Source organism: Physeter macrocephalus, chromosome 1 (assembly GCF_002837175.3).
Source record: "Physeter macrocephalus isolate SW-GA chromosome 1, ASM283717v5, whole genome shotgun sequence".
Taxonomy (NCBI): domain Eukaryota; kingdom Metazoa; phylum Chordata; class Mammalia; order Artiodactyla; family Physeteridae; genus Physeter; species Physeter macrocephalus.
In genome coordinates this window covers 17,368,387-17,387,015 of record NC_041214.2, presented here as the reverse complement: position 1 = coordinate 17,387,015, position 18,629 = coordinate 17,368,387, and the positions used below count along the sequence as shown (strand labels likewise).

The 18,629-nt window shown below is 39.3% G+C and overlaps 1 protein-coding gene across 1 annotated transcript in view; it reads right to left on the bottom strand.

Annotated features, from left to right (window-relative positions):
- IGSF10 (immunoglobulin superfamily member 10) overlaps window positions 1-13,439 on the bottom strand; it is a 45,628-nt gene extending 32,189 nt beyond the window's left edge. Inside the window, exons 1-3 of the mRNA XM_024131898.1 lie at window positions 13,246-13,439; window positions 11,703-11,832; window positions 8,527-8,917 (exon numbers count right to left, since the gene is read on the bottom strand). Coding sequence (XP_023987666.1) covers window positions 8,527-8,917; window positions 11,703-11,832; window positions 13,246-13,439 — 715 coding nt within the window. The remainder of the gene's footprint in view (window positions 1-8,526; window positions 8,918-11,702; window positions 11,833-13,245) is intronic.
- Window positions 13,440-18,629: the final 5,190 nt, after the last annotated feature.

Genomic DNA, 18,629 nt, shown 5'->3' with positions numbered 1-18,629 from the left:
AACTGAAGAATAAAAACCATATGATCATCTCAAAAGATGCAGAAAAAGCTTTTGACAAAATTCAACACCCATTTATGATAAACTCTCCAGAAAGTGGGCATAGAGAGTCCTACCTCAACATAATAAAGGCCATATACGACAAACCCACAGCAAACATCATTCTCAATGGTGAAAAACTAAAAGCATTTCCTCTAAGATCAGGAACAAGACAAAGATGTCCACTCTCACCACTATTATTCAACATAGTTTCGGAAGTCCTAGCCATGGCTGGACTATCACCTCACACCAGTTAGAATGGGCATCATCAGAAAATCTATAAACAACAAATGCTGGAGAGGGTGTGGAGAAAAGGGAACCCTCTTGCACTGTTGGTGGGAATGTAAATTGATACAGCCATTATGGAGAACAGTATGGAGATTCCTTTAAAAACTAAAGTAGAATTACCATATGACTCAGCAATCCCACTACGGGGCATATACCCAGAGAAAACCACAGTTCAAAAAGACACATGCACCCCAATGTTCATTGCAGCACTATTTGCAATAGCCAGGTCATGGAAGCAACCTAAATGCCCATGGACAGACAAATGGATAAAGAAGATGTGGTACATATATACAATGGAATATTACTCAGCCGTAAAAAGGAACGAAATTGGGTCATTTGTAGAGACATGGATGGATCTAGAGACTGTCATACAGAGTGAAGTAAGTCAGAAAAAAAAACAACACTAGTAAATTTTTTAAAAAAAGATCAGAGCAGAAATAAATGAAATAGAGATGAAGAAAACAATAGAAAAGATCAATGGAACAAAGTCAGTTCTTTGAAAAGATAGACAAAATTGATAAACCTTTAGCCAGTCTCATCAAGAAAAAAAGGGAGAGGACTCAAATCAATAAAATTAGAAATGAAAAGCGAAAAGTTACAATGGACACCACAGAAATGCAAAGGCTCCTAACAGACTACTATCAATACAAGCAACTATATGCCAATAAAATGGACAACCTAGAAGAAATGGACAAATTCTTAGAAGGATACAATCTACCAAGACTGACCAGGAAGAAATAGAAAATATGAACAGACCAATCACGAGTACTAAAATTGTAATTTAAAAACTCCCAACAAACAAAAGTCCATGACCAGATGGCTTCACAGGCAAATTCTATCAAACATTTAGAGAAGAGTTAACACCTGTCCTTTTCAAACTCTTCCAAAAAATCGCATAGGAACAGGAACTCCCAAACTCATTCTATGAAGCCCCCATCACCCTGAATCATACAAGGATACCACAAAAAAAAAAAGAAAAAAGAAAATTACAGACCAATATCACTGATGAACATAGATGGAAAAATCCTCAAAAAAATACTAGCAAACTGAATCCTACAATTCATTAAAAGGATCATTCACCACGATCAAGTGGGATATATCCCAGGGATGCAAGGATTTTTTCAATATCTGCAAATCAATCAGTGTGATACATCACATTAACAAATTGAAGAATAAAAACCATATGATCATCTCAATACATTCAGAAAAAGCTTTTGACAAAATTGAACACCGATTTATGGTGAAAACTCTTTAGAAAGTGGGCACAGAGGGAACATACCTCAACATAATAAAGGCCATATATGACAAACCTACAGCCAACATCATACTCAATGGTGAAAAGCTGAAAGCATTTTCTCTAAGATCAGGAACAAGACAAGGATGTCCACTCTCGCCACTTTTATTCAACATAGTTTTGGAAGTCTTAGCCATGGAAATCAGAGAAGAAAAATAAATAAAAGGAATCCAAATTGGAAAAGTTAAAACTGTCACTGTTTACTGATGACTTGATACTATACATAGAAAATCCTAAGGGTGCTACCAGAAAACACTAGAGCTCATCAATGAATTCAGTAAAGTTGCAGGATACAAAATTAATACTCAGAAATCTGTTGCACTTCTATACACTAACAATGAAAAATCAGAAAGAAAAATTAAAGAAACAATCGGATTTACCATCGCATCAAGAAGAATAAAATACCTAGGGATAAACCTACCTAAGGAGGCAAAAGAACTGTACTCCAAAAACTATAAGATGCTGATAAAAGAAATGGAAGATGGCACAAACAGATGGAAAAATATACCATGTTCTTGGATTGGAAGAATCAATACAGTAGGTCCCCTACATACGAACGAGTTCCATTCCAAGAGCGTGTTCATAAATCCAGTTCATGAGTCCAACGAAGTTAGCCTAGGTACCCAACTGACACAATCGGCTATATAGTACTGTACTGTAATAGGTTTATAATACTTTTCACACAAATAATACATAAAAAAACAAACAAACACAAAAAATAAAACATTTTTAATTTTACAATACAGTACCTTGAAAAGCACAATAGTGTAGTACAACAGCTGGCATACAGGGGCTGGCATTGAGTGAACAGGCAAGAAGAGTTACTGACTGGAGGAGGAAGAGGAGGTGGGAGATGGTAGAGCTGAAGGATCGTCAGCAATAGTATAGAGGGCAAGCTGCAATTTCACTCATGCTTGACACTGATGGCACAGGTTCTGGCTCCTTGCTGGATTCAATTCTATCTACCCTATTGAAACAAACGATCCAGTGATGTCTGGGTAGTAGCTCTTTTTTTCTCATCATAGATGATAATGGTAGCACTGGATTGCATCCTGAATGGCTGCTGCAACCTTCGTGTACCATTCTACATTCAGATCCTGTGCCTCAAAAACTAACAGTGTCTCCTCAAATAAATAAAATCCCCTTGCCATCTCCTGCACTGTGAATCTCTTTGGTTCTTCAGTTACTTCTTCTTCCTCTTGTCTCTCTTCATCCTTTCTCTGGTCCTGCAATTCCATCAGGCCTTCAATGCACGTTTGAATCTTTGAAAGTTCACAACTTGAAGGTTCGTATGTAGGGGGCTTACTGTATTGTCAAAATGACTATACTAGCCAAGCCAATCTATGGATTCAATGCAATCCCTATTAAATAACAATTCCTATAAAATTACCAATGGCATTTTTCAGAGAACTAGAACAAAAAAAAGTTTAAAGTTTGTATGGAGACACAGAAGACTCCAAATAGCCAAAGCAATCTTGAGGAAGAAAAACAGAGCTGGAGGAATGAGGATCCCTGACTTCAGACTATACTGCAAAGCCACAGTCATGAAAACAGTATGGTACTGGCACAGAACATAAAACATCAATGGAACAGGAAAGAAAGCCCAGAAATAAACCCATGCACCTGTGGTCAATTAATCTATGACAAAGGAGGCAAGACTATATAATGGAGAAAAAAGACAGTCTCTTCAATAAATGGTTCTGGAAAAACTGGACAGCTACATGTAAAAGAATGAAATTAGAACACTCTCTAACACCATACACAAAAATAAAGTGGATTAAAGACCTAAACATAAGACTGGGTACTATAAAACTCAATAGAGGAAAACATAGGCAGAACATTCTTTGACATAAATCTCGGCAATATCTTTTTGGATCCATCTCCTAGAGTAATGAAAATAAAAACAAAAGTAAACAAATGGGACCTAATTAAACTCAAAAGCTTTTGCACAGCAAAGGAAACCATAAACAAAAAGACAACCCACAGAATGAGAGAAAATATTTGCAAATGATGAGACTGATAAGGGGTTAATCTTTACAAAATTTACAAACAGCTCATGTAGCTCAATATCAAAAAAACAAACCCAATAAAACAAAAAATGGGCAGAAGACCTAAATAGACATTTCCCCAAAGAAGACATACAGATGGCCAAGAGGCACATGAAAAGATGCTCAATATCGCTAATCATTAGAGAAATGCAAATCAAAACTACAATGAGATATCACCTCACACCAGTCAGAATGGCCATCATCAAAAAGTCTACAAACAATAAATGCCGGAGAGGGTGTGGAGAAAAGGGAACACTCCTACATTGTTGGTGGGAAGACATGGAAGCAACCTAAATATCCATTGACAGATGAATGGATAAAGAATATGTGGTACATATATACAATGGAATAATACTCAGCCATTGAAAAGAATGAAATAATGCCATTTGCAGCAAGATGGATGTACATGGAGAGTATAATACTAAGTGAAGTAAGTCAGACAGAGAAAGACAAATATGTTATCATTTATATGCAGAATCTAAAAAAAATGATACAGATGAACTTATTTACCAAACAGAAACAGACCCACAGACATAGAAAACAAACTATGGTTACCAAAGCTGAAAGGTGGGGTGGAGAGATAAATTGGGAGTTTGGGATTGACATATACATACTACTGTATATAAAGTACATAACCAACAAGGACCTACTGTGTAGCACAGGGAACTATGCTGAATATTCTGTAATAACCTAAATGGGAAAATAATTTGAAAAAGAATAGGTATATGTATACATATAACTGAATCACTTTGCTGTACACTTGAAACTAACACAACCTTGTAAAACAACTATAGTCCAATTTAAAAAAAGACCACAGGTGGCTGGTGGACTCAGTTGTATTCACCATCCAAATGGCTAGTTAATTGATAAAATCTTAACAAAAACTGAGTACTATGTTCTAGGCACTTTCTAGGGGATAGAGATAGATAAATTAGACATAGGAAAAGGCAACACTCCTTCCTAGTAGGGATGAGTGCTGAGCAGTTTGTGGCTGGGAGCCCATCAGGCAGAAAAGTGCTCCAGACAACAGGGCAGGAGCAGGTATGAGGTGGTAAAACAGTGTGCAGTGTGTCTGGAATGAGAGCTGGAAAGGAAGGAGACGAGGCTGAGAACCAGCAAGGAGCATGCTGGGAAGACCTGGCATGATGGGCCAACTAGCTTGGGCTTTGTTCTCTAGGCCAGGGTCAGCAAACTTTTTATGTAAAGGGCCAGACAGTGAAGATTTTACATTTTGTGGACCAGAGGTCTCTGATAAAATGGCTCGACTCTGCCACCATAGCACCAAAGCAGCCGTAGATGATATGTCAAGAACTGGGCATGACTGTGTTCCAATAAAACTCTACTTACGAAAGATTGTACAGGGCTGGAATTGGCCTGTGGGCTCTAGTTTGGCAATTCCTGGGCTCTATTAGGTCATTTAAAAAATTCTTTAGTATGTAAAATAACTGGATATCTAACAGTCAGTGGTATACTCCACCTGATGAAATGTTAGCTGCTAACCATATATATCAGCCTGATTTTATTACCAGAGCATGTAACTAGCAAAATGGCAAGAGGTTTAACACTTTATAGGAACTGAGCACAGAATCACTTCTCCCTATGGGCAAAATCTTATTTCTTCTTTCACTTCTACCTTTCTCAGATGAGTTTCCCCATTTGCTCACCATCCTCTCCCTGTAGTCCAGCTAGCAACCACATGAAAATCCAGCAATTCTTTCTCATTTCTCATTCTCCTTTATTTCTCCACAGCATTAGAAAGTATTGGGAAACCCCCGCTCAGTCCCTACTGCCTGTTAGGTATCTGTGAAGCTACTTTCAGGTGTGGTCACCTCATAATTCAATTTCTCATTCCCCAGACATGAAACACCATGAGCACTTCCTAGTTGGGTTCCCACTTCACCCCCTTCCCCAGGTCCATCCTCTCCACTGCTCACAGATTGGCCATCCCTATCCCTAAAAAGCATTTCATTGGGAAACCCTGCGTTCAAGTCTTCCACTGTAAGATCTCCCTTTTGTCGATAGGATAAAATAAAAAAATTTAGTCTGGCATTCAGCACTCCCCACAGTTGGGTTCCAAACAGTCTATAAATAATAAATGCTAGAGAGGGTGAAGAGAAAAAGGAACCCTCCTACATACACTGTTGTAATTGGTGCAGCCAGTATGGAAAACATACTGGAGATTCCTTAAAAAAATGTAAAACAGTTACCATATGATCCAGCAATCCCACTCCTGGACATATATCTGGAGAAAACTCTAATTCAAAAAGGTACATGCACCCCAATGTTCATAGCAGCACTTTTTACAACAGCCAAGACATGTCCGTTGACAGATGAATGGATAAAGAAGGTGTGGTAAATATATATACACAATGGAATATTATTCAGCCATAAAAAAGAATGAAATAATGCCATTTGCAACAACATGGATGGACCTAGAGATTATACTAAGCAAAGTAACGCAGAGAAAGACAAATACCATATGATATCACTTATATGTGGATAATCTAAAATATGACACAAATGAACTTATTTACAAAACAGAAGCAGACCCACAGACTTAGAAAACAAACATGGTTACCAAAGGGGAAAGGGGGTATATAAATTAGGCATTTGGGATTAACAGATACAATACTACATATAAAATAAACAACAATGTCCTACCATATAGCACAAGGAACAATATTCAATATCTTGTAATAAACTCTAATAGAAAAGAATATGAAAAAGGATATATATATATATATATATATATAACTGAATCACTTTGCTGTACACCAGAAACTAACACAATTCAAATCAACTCTACTTCAATTAAAAAAAACCAAAATACCTTGCCAGTCTCTACTGACTCCATGCCAGGCAAACTGGGCTGTTCACTGCCCTCTTCATGAGACTTCTCCTATCTGTTTTTATGTACAAAGCAGTTTCTCCATCCCAAATACATTACAGAAAAAGGTCTGGACTTTTCAGTTTCTACTTTTCTACTTTCTAGCTGTGTGAGCTGGGTGGCAATGAAAATCATGATAATACTTCACGTTTGTTGAGTGCTTACTTTGTGTCATATGTTGTGCTAAGCACTTTATTTGTATTATTTTAATTATTTTTTCCAATTATTATTATCCCTATATTACAGGTGAGAAAACTGATGCATAAAAGAGTCTAAATGACTGGCTCAAGATACCCAGCTTTTCTAAGCCTCGGTTTCTTCATCTGTAAATTGAGGATTATTGTGAGGATTAAATAGAAACCATCGAGCACAATGTCAAACACAGACTGAGTATATGTTACCTTTCTGCTTGCTTCCTATTATTCCTTCCCGTCCTTTCGGTATACCTTTTGTGCCCCAGCACAGTTTTCCTCCATTTTAGTCAAGGCAGAAGTAACTTACCGACTCTGGCTCCTATAGAACTAAATCTTCAATATAAACATTTTGATGTTTTTCATCCATAGCCTTATTACCTTTTTATGTGTTCATTGTACTTACCTACAAGACTGCAAACTCTTGAAGAGCAAAGGTGGTGTCTATTGGCCTAAAGTAGTTCACTTTTTGACTAATTATATTGACTGACTACATATATATACATACATATATACATACGATTGTGTATCTATATATATATATACACACACTATATATATATATATATATATATACACACACACAATATATATATTTCACCACAGCAACTTCAAACTTTTCCCACTTTTCTCAAGCTTCCAACCTTGACCCCTTCCTAGCACCCTCCTCAGCCACGTCTCCTACAATGTCACGAAGAAGGAAAAGCCATCAGATAAGAACTTTCTTACTCTCCTCCACTAGACCCAGGAACTCGCCTCTGTGCCAATCTAGTGCTTTCTCTCCTACCTCCTAAGGAAATTCCCTCCCCTGTGGCTGGGTCTCTTGCCCTCCAGTCATCTCAGGGGACTTGCTCCATTGATGATCTGCTCCTGCAATGTTGCTACCTTCTCCTGCTCAACAATCTCATCTCACCTTAAACATGCTCAGGTCTCTCTGATGCTCAGAGTCCTGAGTGATGGCACATTTCCATCTGGCGGCCACCAGTCCTCCCTCGCCCCAAGCCGAACCTCTCCAGAGTCAGCTGTGGCCCTGCCTCCCCCTCCCCCCTGCACAGCAATCCAGCTCTCATCGATCTTTCCAAAGTAACCAACCACCCATTTGATGCCAAAATCAATGGACTCCTTTCCGTCATTACCTAAGGACTTAACTGAAATGATTAATCAGATTTTAACAATAGTGCAATTAGTTGTTTGTCCATTTTCCCCAACAAGAATGTAAGCTCCATGAAGGCAGGGACCTTAATCAGTTCTGTTCACTTTTGGATACATAATAAGTTTACAATAACTACTCAGTGACTGAATGGATCTTGCCCTCTTCTTGGTAAATTCTACTTTCCCCATCAAAGCATGTTTTACACTCTGATTGTCTGCTTATCTGTATCCCACCAGAAGTGTAGTTAGAGCAGAGACAGTGCTCTTGGTAGTTGCATCACTGGGCACAGGGCCTTGAATAGAACTCCAAAGCATATGTATCGATCGAATGACTGAAGGGAAGATAAGAAGAGGGAAGGGCTTTTATGCCTTGTGGTAAGTAGGGAAGAGTAACACACAATACATTCTTATTTCCCAATCTTGCTAAAAGCCAGGAGTGATGATTGGATAGTTGACCTGAACTAATGAAAGATTATTCATTAATGAATCAAGAGAGTTCATTCTCATTGAATTATTATTGAGCTTTCATTTTCTTTCCAGCTAAATTACCTTGGCACTCCCTACTTACTGGTGAAACACCTCCAGGCACATTTCTTCTATTGAATTAGGACAAAGAAACAGTCTAGGTACCTGGCTTCTCCCGTATCCAGTCAGACAACCATTTCAAATGACAATCACAGGTCCAGGGATTCCCATGAAGATAAAGGCTTTCCAGATCAGGCATGTAGGTGACCATCTCTTGAGGGATGGAGCTCAGAAAGTTATCAGACAAGTATAGGTACTTAATGAAAGATGTTTTAAATATCCGGAGGTAGCACAAAGAGACAAATGTATCTGGATGAAGCTTAGTGAGCTGGTTCCCTTCCAAGTGCACCAGTCGGAGAGAGGTGAGTCCATAAAAAACCTCTGGGTTTATAAACTCGATATTGTTGTGGTCCATATGCAACCGTGTCAAGCTTCTGAGACCATAGAAAGTGTCCTTCTGAAGTTTTCGAACTTTGTTATAGCTCATTTTTAAGACCTAAGAGTAAAAAGAACACACTTATTTTGTCAAAGGAATTATCACAAAAAGGAAAATCATATCCATAATAAAACATACGTTGAGATTAATCCAATGCAGTGTGTGTACCTTGTTTGGATCCTAATTCAAACAAACCAGTTGCAAATCAAGTATGAGAACATCAGGGAAATTAGAATATTCATGAACAGTTTATGATATTGAGGAATTACTGCTATAATTTTAAGGTATAATACTGATATTATGGTTCATTTTAAAAGATTCCATAACTTTGACATATGTATTGAAGTACTTATAGATGACACATTATGATATCTCAGATTTGTTTCAAAACAATGCAATGAAGTAGAAAAGTAGTGGGTGGAGATACAAGATCTGTTATGTGTTGATAACTACTGAAATCTGAGTGATGCTGCATTGGGAATCATTATATTATTCTATTTTTGTATATGGTATACTTTTTAAAAAACGTATTATGGAAATTTTCAACCATCTACAAAAGTATCTTGACATTTCAAGTAAACTTAAGATTTCTTGAACCTGAATTTTTCATAAGAAATATGATTTTATCTTTCACATTTAAAATGGCTTTGGACTTCCCCAGTGGCGCAGTGGTTAAGAATCCGCCTGCCAATGCAGGGGACATGGGTTCCATTCCTGGTCCGGGAAGATCCCACATGCCGCGGAGCAACTAAGCCCGTGCGCCACAGCTACTGAGCCTGTGCACTAGAGCCTGCGAGCCACAACTACCGAAGCCCGTGTGCCTAGAGCCCATGCTCTGCAGTAAGAGAAGCCACAGCAGTGAGAAGCCTGAGCGCCGCAACAAAGACCCAACGCAACCAAAAATAAATAAATTTAAAATTAAATAAATAAAATGGCTTTACTGAGATATAATTCACATGCCATAAAAATCCACCTTTTTATTTATTTTTTTAAAAGATTTTTTTTTTTGATGTGGACCATTTTTAGTCTTTATTGAATTTGTTACAATATTGCTTCTGCTTTTGTCTTGGTTTTTTGGCCACAAGGCATGTGGGCTCTTAGCTCCCTGACCAGGGATCAAACCCGCACCACCCCCTGCATTGCAAGGTGAAGTCTTAACCACTGGACCGCCAGGGAAGTCCCCAAAATCCACCTTTTTCAAGCGTACAGTTCAGTGGCTTTTCGTATATTCACAAGATTGTGCAACCATCTCCACTATCTAGAACACATCACCCCCAAATAAAAACTGATACCCATTAGCAGTCATTCCCCCCCTCCTCCTAGCCCTAGAAAACCACTAATTTACTTTGTTTCTGTGGATTTGCCTATTGTCAACATTTTAAATAATGGATGATACAATAAGTGGTCTTTTGTGTCTGGCTTTTTCCAATTAGCCTAATATTTCCAAGACCCACCCCTGTTGTAGCACGTATCAGTCCTTCATGCCTTCTTACTACTGAGTTGTATTCCACTGTATACATGTAATATATTTTGTTTATCCATTTATGAGTCAGTGGACATTTGGGTGTTTTTTATTTTTTAGCTATTATTAGTAATATGATTTTTAATTGATTTTTAATTGAAATTAAAAGTTTTTCAATATTTCAATAGTGTGTGGGTATTCTCCAATTCCTTCTCCAGTTACCAACTGAACATGCTCCTTCTCCCAAAAAGAAAAGAAAAAGAAATGCTAGCAAAAACAAGGATTTATCATCATATTTTCCTAATTTGACCTAATCTGTCATCTCTGTGGAGAATGCTTTTCTGGAATGGCAAGTTCCCTAATAAGCAAAGAAAATTGAAATTGACAACATGAACAGCTTTGCCCCAAATATTATCAAACTCAGTGTTCATCAATATCTGTGGAAAACCTGGTCAAGAAAACAAATATGTGTGAATTCCATGAACGAAATGTATTCCATCTAATCCTCTGAAGATATATATTCCAAATAAAGCCTGATTAAGCCAAACCAACAGAATCACAAAGCTAGACTTAAATCTATGGTTTTACAGAGGCTTAGGGTGATGTGAAAAGGCTCACACCACACACTGGCATTTTATCTTTTCTAAGGACAGAACTGACTTCATTTTATTGCACTGTATCTCTTCTATGAGGAGCTTTGGGAAACATTTTTTTTTTTCTAATTTAAAATCAGATGTGGTTGCTCTTTTCCTGAACAGTAGTTTTATTTTTCAGTTTCCTGAAAAATTGAGTTAGCTTCTCAAAAGCCTCAAGTCCTACTTACAGCAGACATACTGATCTTTATAAGCCTGCAGTTCCCTGCATCCCCTTTGTTCTTGTTCCTAAGATTTCTTCTATCTTTTGCTTTCTTTCCTACTGGAGTGGTAATTCTTAACAATATTCGATGCATTCTTGGAAGTCCCTGTAACTTTAACAAATTTTTTGAATAAGGCAGTGCATAAGTAAAGTGAAGCTTAAAAGGATATTGCTCTATAGGAAGCTAACTTCTATGTAAAGACAGCAATTATGTAGAATGCTACATTCAATTCCCAGATGAACATGACTAGAAGTGGCCTTTTAGGATTAAATTTTAAAGGTTTAGTAATCCTTGGGCATTGATAATTTTTTTCTTTCTATGAGCCTGAGGTATGAGAAAATCAGAATTTTCTTATTATTCTAATTTCCACATACAGTTGCATTTAAAAAGAAATCAGTTATTTGACATTTTCACTTGAGGTCTACCTCGAACTTACAGAGTGTTGATTTTGGGGTTTTCTAGGAACAGGTAGCTTTTGGAGGCACATCTAACCTCATTAACCTGCCCCTTCCCCACATCAGTCTCACCTGCAAGGCCTGCAAATCTGAGAAGGTCTTAGGAGGGATCGTGTGAATGCCATTGCTGTGTAGCATTAGTAACTCCAACTTATTTAGGCCAGAAAAATCCGTTTCTGTCAATCTAACCAAACTGTTGTACCTGAAATAAAAACATCATTCTAGGCATAAGCTAAGTCTGTCAACTAAAGTTCAAATGTCAGAGCAAAACCCAACACACACACACATAGCACTGAATTTCACTCCCCGCCCCCTTTTTATTTCTTGTGCTCTAAAGAGATAATCCAATGCTTGAAATATTGTTGAAATTCATCAGATGCCACAGAAGGTCAGCCCCTCCAACCCAGCCCTTGCACTCTCTGTTACAATCATCCTACTCAGATTCCTGGAAAATGCCACATCCCTTCTCATTTTCAAACCTTTGTACATATGCTGTTCCTGCAGGTTGGAATGCCTTTGACTCTAGCCCTCTCTATTTGCGAACACTGTTAAGACCCAGCCCATTCTCTAATAACATGGCCCCCTTGTTCTCCCAGGTGTAATTCATCATTATGAAGTAATGGTTAAGAAACCTGGGCTCTGAAGCCAAATGTTTTGGGTACCATTATGAACTCAGGTACCTGGGAGTAGGGCTGACCCTGGGTTAAATCAGTAACCTTTCTGTGCCTCCGTTTCCTTGTCTATAAAATGCAAATAATAGAACCTACTTCAAACGGGTTATGAGGATTAAATGAATGCATACATGAAGAGTGCTTAGCTCAATGCCAGGACACTATGTTAGCTATTATTATGAGTGATTGTTCCCAAGGCACTTCGTATGCTCTATTAGAGTTCTTATTAAATTGTACTAATTATACAACTGTCTTCTCCCTTTAACTATGGTTTCTAGAAATGAATAATATATCTTGTTCATCATTGTATCCCTGGTACCATCATTGTGTTTGGCCCAGAGCAGGCGCCCACTAATGTCAAATAAATGATGTTAAGTCTGCTTGTATGTGCATTCACACAGTTTTTCATCAACTTTTAAAATACAGTCGCCTTTTAGCAGATTTAATTTACGCATTTTTAAAGCCTTTTAAATAAGTCGGTTTCTATGGAGAAAAAATCCAAGGGCCTTAAAAAACGATCTAGCTGAGTTTTCATATATATCTTGTATGTATAAGAGGATGCTTCCAGTTGTCCTGTTACCTCTTACTGATATATCATAATGCTAATTCTTAACACGAGCTATATTATTATCCAGCAAAAATGTAGCCAGAATGAAGCTTTTCTATCATCATGGGCCTCTCAGCCTACCATGAGTGACTGTGGGCCTCTCAGCCTACCATGAGTGACTATGGGTTCTAGAAGAACTTTCTCTTAGTAAAAGTTTATCAGAAAAAAATGTTTTATTGCCCCAGCAAGCTTAAGATCCTCATGTACTCATTTCAGAAGAGAAATATTGTTAAAAGAATTGTGGTTAATCTCCCAAAGTCACAAGTGTTTTGAGGACAAGTCACCAGTGTAATCAATCCCTCCTTGAGAAGGAAGCAAGACAAGGGCCCCTGCGCACCCTAGATTGATACGTTCCACGTTGGATGGGATGCTGTGTGGGATGGAGGTCAGGTACCGAAACGTGCAGTGCACCTCTGCAGGCACGTAACAGGCACAGCGGCGAGGACAGGCCCTGCCCCTGGGGACGGCCACCAGGCAGACTGCCGCGAAGGAGACCAGTAAGCTGGTGCTTCCCCTGCTTTTCACCTTCATCCTGAAAAAACATCATACCTCCGCGTTATAAATATGGTTTGAGCAAAGTTCCAGCAGACCACACACAGTACCTGGTAACCTGGGAGACCTTCCTAAAAGGTCGTAAGGGGCCAATTTCAGTCACAACTTTTATGGTAAAGCTTACTCTTTACAAAGCCATAGTGTATGCTGGCCTCATATGGATCCTTGTGATCCAAGCAGGATATTTATTGTTGGGAAATTCCTTTACCGCTTTTCACTTCTTAATGAAAAGCAGCAATCCCTATTACTTAGAGATTCATTAAAAAAGGAAAGTGGAAACCGTAATGGAGATATTGTGACAACTGAAGTACATAAAGCTTAGTTTCCTTTTCATGCTTTAGTTTTTTTAGACTTTAAAAAACTGATTATAAAACTAATACATGTGCAACAGAAAATTTAGAAGCTGTAAATAAGTAGAAAAAAGAAAATAAAATTACTCATACGTCCCACCACCCAGGTATAATCAATAACATTTTGCTGTACTCCTTCCAGCCTTTTACATATTGGGTTGTATGTTACTGCATATAGATGATCAAATGAAACTTCATAACACACTTTTATCATTGAACATATGTTTGTTTTTTCATTTTATTAAACCTTCTTCAAAAACATTTTTAAGAGCCGTAATAATCCACTGAAAGGATGAATAAATCTCTTTCTAACATGTCCTCAAGTCCTTGCCAAAAAAGACACATTGTACACGTCACTGCCAAATGATGACCGTAAGTAATAGTAACTGACTGGCTGAGAGGGCTTGAGCCTTGCACCCGCGCCGCAGTGGGCCGCGCTGACCCCTCGCAGGCATTATGCTGTCTGCTTTTGCTCTGCTTAGAACATCTCTCTGCCTCTTTTCTTGGTCCCTTCTCCTCCTCCTCCTCACGTCTGCCATGGAGGTGGGGGAGCATAACCAGGGAAGAAATATGCTCAGCTTGTTGGAAAAATGGTATCTGTTACCCACATGTGGGTCAAGCCCAAGGATCCAAACCTAGTTTTTGCCTGACATTCAGAATATACAAAGATTGTAATAACATCTTTATTATGCTTCTCTAAGAAAAGTGACCTTCATAAAATGGTTTCTTTTAGATTCTACCAGCAACCATCCTTTAGCTATAAACCACATTTAAAATAACATGAATGCTGAATTGCTTGTATCTCCGTCTAGATAGAAAGATAATGGAATTATTAGAATAGAGCCCCAATTGAAATTTACTGTAGGATTAATCCCATGACACATTTTGTCATTGTAACCGTCTGGTTACAAACATTTAAAATAAATGTATGACCGGAGACAGCATTTCCACCTTCTCAACATTAGGTAAGCAAAGAAAGGAACAATAGGATGAAGGTAGTTCTCTCATCCAGCTAGAAAAATAGAAGTTACGGGTATGCCCACTTGAGAGTTATTGAAAAGAGAATCAAAAGTCTACAAGAACACGTGGATAGTGGAGTCCCACAAACTTTAACCTGAAAATGTGTATAACGAAGTAGATAGAAATTGACAATACCTGAGCTCTCTGTCCTGGTCCTAAATCCTCTCCTGACATAGGCAGAGACTGAAAATCTTCCCAAGAAATGGAAGATCGTATCCAAACCTGCGTGAGGAAAAGTTCTCTGCTCCAAAGTGAAGCCAGTGGCTTGGTCTTTCTGGCTTGCAGCTCAGGGGTATTACTCTGGGGAGAGACCTGGCGGCACCCGCCCGGCCGCAGCTAGATAACCGGAGCTCACGTGAGTCAGCAGTGTGCCTTTATAACTGTTGCTACAGAAACAAAAAGCAAAGTGGAGGTTTGTTTTAAAATGTCCTTTCTCCTCCCTCAACGGCGTGCTTAAATTCCCCCTAAAGTTGTCATTTAAATATATGGATTCACATCGCTCCCTTTTGCCCCCAAGTCCCAGGAGCTTGTCCTCCCTTATCCTTTTGGGGCAGATCTGTCGTAAGTGCCCACCATAAGGGTCTCCACCTACTGGTGAATCTTTGCTCAGAGTCTGTCTTTCGCTTGGCGTGAGTCACCGAGGAAGCGACCTGCTCCTTTTTGCTGTAATCCTCCTCCGTCTTTGGCGCGTGTTCCACCCTTCCCGACCCTCACCCCTCCCACTCCGCTGGGCCTGCCCTGGCTCGGGCCCCAGGACTAGCTGCACTCCCACGCCGAGCCCCCTCTCCGCTGCCCCTGGCCCGGGCATGCGTCCCGTCCCCTTCCCCGGGAGGGACTGCCAGAGCCGCTCACCTCTCTGCCCAGGGGACCAACGGGCTCCCGCCACCGGCGTGTCCTGGGTTCCGCTGCCCGGGACGCAGGGACCGCCCAGAGCTGAGGGAGGGGAGGCGAGGCGGGGCGACGTTGATTTATGTGTCTGGGGACTGCGCCGAGGCTCCGTCGCCCGCGGCTTATGAGCGACCACCAGACTCCTCTTTACTTTTCGGAACGCGCGGATGCCTGCTCGCCTTCTGTCTTATTTCCTCCTCTTTCTCTAATTCCCTGGATTTCTCTGGCGCGTTCTGGCTGGTGGGCAGGTCCGTTTCAGCTGCGGGACCTTTGCAAAGCCCACGTTTACCTCCTCCACCTGCTGACAGGTGGTAAATCTTTTGGTGTAAGGACTTGCTTGAATCACCACGAGCTGTTCTCGGTTCTGAGGTTCATCAGTGTTCTCTGTCTGAAGGCTGAGAGGTAGCCATGATAACCTATGATACCTGCAGTTTGAATTTTCTGTTTGACCCAACTGGAGAAATCTCCCCTGGGAGCAGGATGACCAGAGCACTGGGTTTAAATACTTTTTTTTTTTTCTGTTTGAGTTGCGTCCCCCTCTCTCATCTCCAACACCCCCATCCATGAAGATAGCCTCCAGAATCGCCCCTAGCAACTCAGACCTCATTTAATAGTGCCTGCCTTGGAGACAGGGCTCCCGATATCTTGACTCATAAACGCTTAGTATAACTAAAATGACCCTTTTCACTTCAGTTACACTGCATTTAACTTTTTTTTTTTTTTTTTTTTTTTTTTTTTTTTGCTGTACGCGGGCCTCTCACTGTTGTGGCCTCTCCCGTCGCGGAGCACAGGCTCCGGATGTATTTAAACTTTTGATGAAAATTTGAAATGAACGTTTTTGAGCAGTGATTCTCAGGGTGTGGTTCTGGGAGCAGCAGCTTCAGCATTATCCTGGACCTTGTTAAAAAACACAAATTCTCAGGCTCCTTCCCAGACCCACAGAATCAGAAACTGCAGGGATGAGGCCTGGCGCCTGTGTTAACAAGCCTTACAGATGATTCCCATGCAGCTAACTTTGAGGATTGCTGGTTTAAGGAAATAACTTCTCATAATGACAATGGGGTTTACCCTGTGGCAATACTACTACAGGCATTTTACAAATATTGACTCATTTAAACCTCACCCAAAACACCAAAAAACCTAAAAGGAAAATGTTTGTGTCATTTTCATTTTACAGGTTAGGCACATAAAGGTAAGTGACTCACCACAGGTCATTGCCAGCTTGTAAGTAGAGAAGCCAAAGTTGATTCAAACCCAGGCACCTGGCTCTCCAGCCTGAATGTTTAGCCACAAAGCTGCAGCTGCCTCACTCAGCCAAACATCGGGAATGTCCCATATCCAGTAGCTAAACATTCAAGTGATTTATAGTTAGTAATAAGTGAGTCAGTGACCATGGTCGAATTCTAGAATCAGGGACTCAGAAGTAACTCTAGAAGTATGTGTGATGTGAACATGTTCTTTATTTTTATTTTATTTTATTTATTTTTTTTGAACATGGTCTTTAGTTCTGCAGAGCTGACATGGTTCTTTAAGTTAAAAATTCACATGTGATCTCTAGACTTAGAAGCTTGCTTGGGAAATACGGCATATTTGTGGATTCTTCGCACCCACAGTTTTTCTTCCAAAGCTCCTTGGTGACCAACCTCATGGCTTCATACTCTTTTGTCAATTTCTAACCAAGGTCTGGACTCCCAGACCCTTGCTAGCATGAATCACAGAAAGATGACCGTAGCATGTTATGCTCCTTTTTCTTCCCCAGGATGGTTACATGGGGTCATTTTATTTGCTGTCAGTTTCAAAAAGAACTCCTGTTAGGAATGTTTGCTTGTTTTAAGGGTTTTAATGAGAGATATTTCTAGAACTGCTTTGTGTCAGAGTTCTCCCTGTATTTTCTACTTTTTATTTAATCTGCCAGAATTATTAGAAGCTTGAAAGGCATGTTGGGACTAATTCTAGTTCAACTTGCCCTATTTAATAACAATAATAGTAATAATAATAATTGCTATTGTAGTCAGAGCATATATGTGCCAGAAGCTTTATATGTGTTGCTTAATTCTCAGACATATTCTTATGAGGTAGGCATTAAAATTATACCCATTTTCAGGTGATACTCTGGAATAATTAAGAGCCAGAATACAATACTGAATTAATTTTAAACCTCTGAGGCCCCTGTTCTTAAGCCCTACCTTTCCCAGCCTCCTCCACTTCTGTTTACATTTACACTGCTGTAAAATTTGGAGGCTTCACAGCATATCAAAGATGAAAGTTTGACCGGTCTCCTTTCTAACCATACTTAATAATGCAATTTGTTTCTATAGATTCTTACAGTGTACAAGTCTCTTTCATGTTTGAATATGGCTTCATTTAATGTTTACAAGAAATAAGTAAAACTCAATGATAATAACTCTATTTTATAGAAGAAGAAGCTGAGACTGACTATGTATATGAATTGCCAAACTCACATCTGGAGTTAACCTGAACTCCTAACCCTGTGCCTCCTGGACTATAAACTGTGTTTCAACCTACGCCTTCAGGATGGTCTGCCATTTTAATTACCTCTCACTATAGTTTACCTAATATTTTTCTTTAAATCACTCCTTCCTTCTTTTTTTCTAAGTCTTTCCCTAAACAATAATATCAGTAAATTCACAGGTTTGATATTTTTTTCTAGTAAACATGACAATAAATATACATCTTTTTTTACCCTTTACATCACCCCTGGGAATTTACATCTCCCCCATCTCTGTCATTGACATGGCTCATTACCCGTTTTGGTATTTATGTACTTCTTACTCCTCATCCTTAACAAATCAACCGTGCCACTTTTCATTTCACCCCTAAGTCAGAGCAATTAACACCGACAAATCCAGTCTAAGCTTTTACATCATATATCACCTGACAATCATAACAA